The sequence below is a fragment of the Dendrobates tinctorius genome, unplaced genomic scaffold (genome assembly GCF_039654945.1).
Source record: "Dendrobates tinctorius isolate UK_male_01 unplaced genomic scaffold, ASM3965494v1 ptg000028l, whole genome shotgun sequence".
NCBI classification, from domain to species: Eukaryota; Metazoa; Chordata; class Amphibia; order Anura; family Dendrobatidae; genus Dendrobates; species Dendrobates tinctorius.
In genome coordinates, this window is record NW_027361696.1 from 3029175 (window position 1) to 3037119 (window position 7945).

At 45.0% G+C, this 7945-nt stretch overlaps 1 protein-coding gene across 2 annotated transcripts in view; it reads right to left on the minus strand.

The window, feature by feature from the left end:
• The window catches only part of ETS1 (ETS proto-oncogene 1, transcription factor), a 178799-nt gene extending 176144 nt beyond the window's left edge, over positions 1-2655 (minus strand). Inside the window, exons 1-2 of one of the 2 annotated variants that reach the window (XM_073569975.1) lie at positions 2588-2655; positions 2379-2461 (exon numbers count right to left, since the gene is read on the minus strand). In XM_073569975.1, coding sequence (XP_073426076.1) covers positions 2379-2450 — 72 coding nt within the window. In that variant the 5' untranslated portion in view covers positions 2451-2461; positions 2588-2655. The other variant, XM_073569973.1, reaches the window with a different exon arrangement.
• Positions 2656-7945: the final 5290 nt, after the last annotated feature.

A 7945-nucleotide genomic window follows, 5' to 3' on the forward strand; every position in this document is an offset into this window, starting at 1 on the left:
AAGAAGAAAGCCATTTCTCAAAGATATCGATATAAAGTGTCATTTAAAGTTTGCAACAAGCCACCAAACATGTGGAAGAAGGTGCTCTGGTCAGATGAAACCAAAATCTAACTTTTTGGCAACAATGCCAAACGATATGTTTGGCGTAAAGGCAACACAGCTCATCAACCTGAACACACCATCCCCGCTGTCAAACATGGTGGTGGCAGCATCATGGTTTGGGCCTGCTTTTCTTTAGCAGGGACAGGGAAGATGGTTAAAATTCATGGGAAGATGAATGGAGCCAAATACAGGACTATTCTTGAAGAAAACCTGTTGGAGTCTGCAAAAGACCTGAGACTGGGACAGAGATTTGTCATCCAACAAGACAATGATCCCAAGCATAAAGCAAAATCTACAATGGAATGGTTCACAAATAAATGTATCCAGGTGTTAGAATGGCCAAGTCAAAGTCCAGACCTGAATCCAATCGAGAATCTGTGGAAAGAGCTGAAAACTGCTGTTCACAAACGATCTCCATCAAACCTCACTGAGCTCGAGCTGTTTGCCAAGGAAGAATGGGCAAGAATTTCAGTCTCTCGATGTACAAAACTGATAGAGACATACCCCAAGCGACTTGCAGCTGTAATCGCAGTAAAAGGTGGCGCAACAAAGTATTAAGTTAAAGGGGCCGAATAATATTGCACGCCCCACTTTTCAGTTTTTGAATTTCCACAAAAATTTTAAATAATAAATTTCGTTTAACTTCACAATTGTGTCCCACTTGATGATTCTTCACCAAAAATTTACATTTGGTATCTTTATGTTTGAAGCATGATATGTGGGAAAAGGTTGAAAAGTTCCAGGGGGCTGAATACTTTCGCAAGGCAATGTACATACATTACATTACGGTTCCTGAGTTACATCCTTTATTATACCCCAAAGCTGCACTCACTATTCTACTGGTGCAGTCACTGAGTACATACGCTACAGTACTGATCCTGAGTTACATCCTGTATTATACCCCAGAGCTGCACTTACTATTCTGCTGGTGCAGTCAATGTGTACATACATTACATTAGTGATCCTGAGTTACATCCTGTGTTATACTTCAGTGCTGCACTCACTATTCTGCTGGTGTGGTCACTGTGTACATACATTACATTACTGATCCTGAGTTACATCTTGTATTATATTCCAGAGCTGCACTCACTATTCTGCTGGTGCAGTCACTGTGTACATACGCTACTGATCCTGTACTGATCCTGAATTACATCTTGTATTATACTTCAGATCTGCGCTCACTATTCTGCTGGTGCTGTCACTGTGTACATACATTACATTACTGAGCCTGAGTTACATCCTGTATTATATTCCAGAGCTGCACTCACTATTCTGCTGGTGCAGTCACTGTGTACATACGCTACTGATCCTGTACTGATCCTGAATTACATCTTGTATTATACTTCAGAGCTGCACTCACTATTCTGCTGGTGCAGTCACTGTGTACATACATTACTGATCCTGTACTGATCCTGAGTTACCTCCTGTATTATACTTCAGAGCTGCGCTCACTATTCTGCTGGTGCTGTCACTGTGTACATACATTACATTACTGAGCCTGAGTTACATCCTGTATTATATTCCAGAGCTGCACTCACTATTCTGCTGGTGCAGTCACTGTGTACATACGCTACTGATCCTGTACTGATCCTGAATTACATCTTGTATTAAACTTCAGAGCTGCACTCACTATTCTGCTGGTGCAGTCACTGTGTACATACATTACTGATCCTGTACTGATCCTGAGTTACATCCTGTATTATATTCCAGAGCTGCACTCACTATTCTGCTGGTGCAGTCACTGTGTACATACGCTACTGATCCTGTACTGATCCTGAGTTACCTCCTGTATTATACTTCAGAGCTGCGCTCACTATTCTGCTGGTGCTGTCACTGTGTACATACATTACATTACTGAGCCTGAGTTACATCCTGTATTATACCCCAGAGCTGCACTCACTATTCTGCTGGTGCAATCACTGTGTACATACATTACATTACTGAGCCTGAGTTACATCCTGTATTATACCCCAGAGCTGCACTCACTATTCTGCTGGTGCAATCACTGTGTACATGCGCTACTGATCCTGAGTTACATCTTGTATTATACTTCAGAGCTGCACTCACTATTCTGCTAGTTTTTGGACAGACACACCCACACCTTAAATCTTCAGAGGAGCAGTTAAATATTTCCATCATCAAATTACTGTATGCGTTCTACAATGTCAATCCAGAAAGCAATCTTTGCAGAAATAAAATAAGTTGGGAATGGTGGGAGATTTGCACTCTGCCTTTCTTATGAGAATCGTAATAGATGTAGACAGTTTTGTACTTACCACGACTGCAGATGATGGAAGCTGGAACAAGGCAGAGTCATCGGTGGCCCGGGAGCTGTAGTAATAAGTCATGACAGGATCACCTGTAGTCAAACAAACCCCATGAGAACCAGTCACAGATGCACAAAAAAGCAAACACAATCCAAAGACAGCAGACAGATGATCGACCATAAACAGTGTGCCCCCCACATTCATCCCCACCGACTTACACAGCCCTAGAATGGAGGCTGCTGGGGATGACACCTCCTGGAGCAGTCAGGGACTCAGTGACATTCTGTGGAAATCAAATCCCATATCAGACTCAACCGCAGAGAGGAAATGTTAGAAACCTGAAGAAGTTTCCTTCCTTCCTCAGTGTCCGACTCGCCTTCTCTTCTAAAATACAGAGGAGAAGAGGCGCAGGGAGAACACACTGTCAGAGGCCAAGCAACAGCCAACAAGATGAGACCTGTAATCCATCAACTCAATCAAAGGGAATTAAAAGGACAGCAATAATGTAAAATATTAATTTCAAATGCAAAGAAACTAAAATGATCAAAAATCTGTGGATAAAATGTGAATGAAGATATTGTAGATAATGTAAGGAAGGGCGATCAGTGCTCCATCACTGGGGCCGGTAGTTATACCCAAATATGAGCTGTGATCAGCTCTCATAATGGGAATCTGCACAGATCTTCGCTTGGGCCAGTCACTAAACAGGCGACAATCGTACAGCCCGGAGGATATAAAATGTAAATTCATCACTTTCTGCTTATGATGAGCAATCAGCATGGTTCTGTCCCCATACAGTGCGCATGTTGTCTGCCGCACACAGTCTGGTTACAGAGGAAATGTGCTGCTGACAACGGTTATAGGGTCTGCGGCAATGATCCAGTCAACTAAAGAAAGTGCTCAATCAATCGTCAGAATGTTTACACTGGTCAACTATGAGGAACGAGTGAAAAGGGGCCTCTACAACTCCACTAGTTACTTCATGTCATTCCCTCCTACAAGAAGGCAATGTTCACTTGTGGAAGGTTTGCTAAAAACGTTTGACTAGGTCCCAACAGGACCATCAACTCTTTGCCACGGATTTTGTAGTGGATTACAAATGGTGAACTCCCTAATGAAAGAATTAATATGCTGTGGATTTAAAAATCTGACCCACAGGTCAATTTACGCACAGAACATTTCCAGAGCGGATAGATAAGCTTTCCAAAATTTCATGTACTGAGCATTTACAGTTTTACGCTGCAGTTGTGTTAGCAGCGGATTAATCAGCGTAACATCCAGAGTCAGCAACACAGAATGTAGATTTATTCATATCCAGGTTGAACAGCTTACAGCATGAAATGTGATCAGTCTGGTATCTGCTGTGGCTTGCAGCATGGGAGCATTACAACAACAAGAAGGGAAGAGAAGGAGGGGGCATCCTGTCTGTTTTGGGTTTTTTTTGTCACTGAACTTTGTTAACAATCTCACAATATGCACAATATGTCAAACAGTACCGTAGTAGTTGTTGCAATACATACAGATCAATATGCATTATTCCAACAAGTTGTTCTGTGCAAATGTAAACGAGAAAGCAGTAAATGTAAACAATCTGTAGTCTCTCGGAATAGTCTCTAGGCCAGGGGTGGGGAACCTCCGGCCCGCGGGCCGCATGCGGCCTGTAGTGGCTTTCCATGCAGCCCGCGGGTAGGTCCCTGGAGTCCCCAATGCTCGGGCGGCAGCTGCCGGCCCTGTAACCCCCAAGTGCACGGGCACACAGTGTTCATTACAAAACGCTGCCTGCCCTGCACATGATGATGATGTCATCTGGGAGGGCAGGGTTAGCGTCTGGGTGGGCGGGGTTAGTGTCTGGGTGGGCGGGATTAGCGCCCGGGTGGGCGGGATTAGCGCCCAATGCTCTCCCGTCCACATGTCCCAGGCCGGAAGAGGAGATGCTGCCAGAGAGTCAGCGATCTCTGTGAGTGCGTGCCCGCAGTTCTGTGCCTCCCTGGGGATCTGTGCCCTCCAGCTATGTGCCCCCCATGATCTCTGTGCCCCCAGCTATGTTTCCACATGTGATCTGTGCCCCACACCTATATATACCCCATGATCTGTGCCCTCTAGCTATGTTTCCACATGTGATCTGTGCCCCTCACCTATATATACCCCGTGATCTGTGCCCTCCATCTATGTGCCCCCCCAGCTGTTTCCCCAAGCGATATCTATGCGATCTGTGCCCTCCAGCTATATGCCCCCCATGATCTCTGTGCCCCCAGCTATGTGCACCCCTGTGATATCTGTGGCTCCCAGCTTTGTGCCCCATGTTATCTATGTGCCCACCTGCTATGTACCCCCTGTGATGTTTGTGCTCCCATGTGCCCTCTGTGATCTGTCACCCAAAGCTATGTGCACCCCTTTGATCTTCGTGTCACCCCTCTGTGATCTGTCCCCCCGGTGATCTATGAGCCTCCCCGATGATCCCTGTCCCCCCCAGTGCTATATATCTCCCCACAGCTGCTGCATTTACCCAAAAAGTGCTGTATATCCCCCCCGAGTACTGTATATCCTACCACCTGTGATATATATAGCCCCCAGTGATGAGAAGCAGCTCCAGCCGTCACATTAAGGGTGAGTTACCGTAATTAATTGTTTGACTAAATATACCAGGGTAATTTTCAGGCTATGTACCCATGTATGCAGAAAATTTCTGCATGAAACCGGACTCCTTCCCAGAAAACGCTCGTTTTTTTCCGCACGGTTTCTGCGTGTTTTCCGCGCGTCCCCAGTCTCATAGAGAATAGCTAGAAATGCGGATTTTTCCGCAAAATTAACCCCTTCCTGACATCCGACGTACTATCCCGTCCATGGGACCCGGGCCCCTATGCCCATGGACGGGATAGTACGTCAACCGCGATCAGCGGCGCCCACGTGGTGAGCGCCGCTGATCGCGGCCGGGTGTCAACTGATTATCACAACTGACACCCGGCACAATGTGTCAGGGGCAGTCACGGACCGCCCCCGACACGTTAACCCCTTGCACACCGCGATCATGTTTGATCGCGGTGTACCGGGGGTTAAAGGGAAGCATCGGCAGGGAGGGGGCTCCCTCCGTGCTTCCCTGAGCCCCCCACGGCAGCGCAATGTGCAGCGCTGCTGCGGGGGCTCCTTTCCTGCAGGCCCCCGAATCCAAGATGGCGACGGGGGGCCTGCAGGAAGCTGGCTTCCTCAGTGCCTGCAAAGCGCAGGCATGTGGAAGCCTTCTGCACTGCCTGTGACAGATCGCTGATCTGTCACAGTGATCTGTGATGTGACAGATCAGCGATCTGTCACAGGACAGTGATGTCCCACCTGGGACTATTTAATAAAGCTAAAAAAAATTAAAAAAAAGTGTTAAAATAATTTAAAAAAAATCGCCAAATAAATTAGAAAAAAAAAAATATTCCCCCAAATAAATCCATTTTTTGGAAATAAAAAAACCCAAAACAATAAAAGTACACATATTAGGTATCGCTGCGTCCATAACGACCCGCCCTATAAAACTGTCCCATTAGTTAACCCCTTTAGCGAACCCCTTAAAAAATAAAAATAAAAAACGAAGCAAAAAATAATGATTTATTATCATACCGCCAAACAAAAAGTGTAATAACGCGCGATCAAAAAGACGCATCTAAATATCCATGGTACCGCTGAAAACGTCATCTTGTCCCGCAAAAAATGAGCTGCCACACAGCATCATCTGCAAAAAAATAAAAAAGTTATAGCTCGCAGAATAAAGCGATGCAAAAATAATTATTTTTTATATAAAATAGTTTTCATTGCATAAAACCGACAAAACATAAAAAAAAGACCTAAATGAGGTATCGCTGTAACCGTACTGACCTGAAGAATAAAACTGCTTTATCAATTTTACCACACGCGGAACGGTGTAAACGCACCCCCCCAAAAGAAATTCATGAAACGCTGGTTTTTGTTCATTCTGCGTCCCAAAAATCGGAATAAAAAGCGATCAAAAAATGTCACGTGCCCGAAAATGGTACCAATAAAAACATCAACTCGTCCCGCAAAAAATAAGACCTCACATGACTCAGTGGGTCAAAATACGGAAAAATTATAGCTCGCAATATGTGGTGATGCAAAAACTATTTTTACAATAAAAAGCGTCTTTTAGCGTGCAACAGGTGCCAAATATAAAAACCGCCATAAATAGTAAATCAAACCCCCCCGTTATCACCCCCTTAGTTAGGGAAAAATAATAAAATAAAAAAAATGTATTTATTTCCATTTTTCCATTAGGGTTAGGGTTAGGGCTAGGGTTAGGGCTAGGGTTAGGGTTAGGGAAGGGTTAGGGCTAGGGTTAGGGCTAGGGCTAGGGTTAGGGTTAGGGCTAGGGTTAGGGCTAGGGTTAGGGTTAGGGCTGAGATTAGGGTTAGGGGTGTGTTGGGGTTCGGGTTGGAGTTAGAATTGGGGGTTTCCACTGTTTGGGCACATCAGGGGCTCTCCAAATGCAACATGGCGTCTGATCTCAATTCCAGCCAATTCTGAGTTGAAAAAGTCAAATGGTGCTCCTTCCCTTCCAAGCTCTGCCATGTGCCCAAACAGTGTTTTACCCCCACATGTAGGGTATCAGCCTACTCAGGACAAATTGCAAAACAATTTATGGGGTCCAATTTCTCCTGTTACCCTTAGGAAAATAAACAATTGGGGGCAAAAATATCATTTTTGTGGAAAAAAATGATTTTTTTATTTTCACGTCCGAGCGTTATAAACTTCTGCGAAGCACTTGGGGGTTCAAAGTGCTCACCACACATCTAGATAAGTTCCGTGGGGGGTCTAGTGTCCAAAATGGGGGTCACTTGTGGGGAGTTTCAATAGTTTAGGTACATAAGGGGCTCTCCAAACGCACATGACACCCGCAGACCATTCCATCAAAGTCTGCATTCCAAAAAGTCACTGCTTCCCTTCCGAGCCCCGACGTGTGTCCATACAGTAGTTTTCTCCCACATATGGGATGTCAGCGACTCATGACAAATTGGACAACAACTTTTGGGGTCCAATTTCTCCTGTTCCTGTACCCTTGGGGAAAATGAAAAAATTGGGGACTAATTGATCATGTTTGTGGAAAAAATACGATTTTTTTATTTTCATGCCCGGGCATTATAAACTTCTGTGAAGCCCTTGGGGGTTCAAAGTGCTCACCACACATCTAGATAAGTTCCTCAGGGGGTCTCGTTTCCAAAATGGGGTCATTTGTGGGGGGTTTCCACTGTTTAGGTACATTAGGGGTCCTCCAAAGGCAACATGACACCCGCAGAACATGCCCTCAAAGTCTGCATTCCAAAACGTCACTACTTCCCTTCCGAGCCCCGACGTGTGTCCATACAGTAGTTTTCTCCCACATATGGGGCGTCAGCGTACTCAGGACAAATTGGACAACAACTTTTGGGGTTCAATTTCTCCTGTTACCCTTGGGAAAATAAAAAAATTGGGGACTAATTGATCATGTTTGTGGAAAAAATACGATTTTTTTATTTTCATGCCCGGGCATTATAAACTTCTGTGAAGCCCTTGGGGGTTCAAAGTGCTCACCACACATCTAG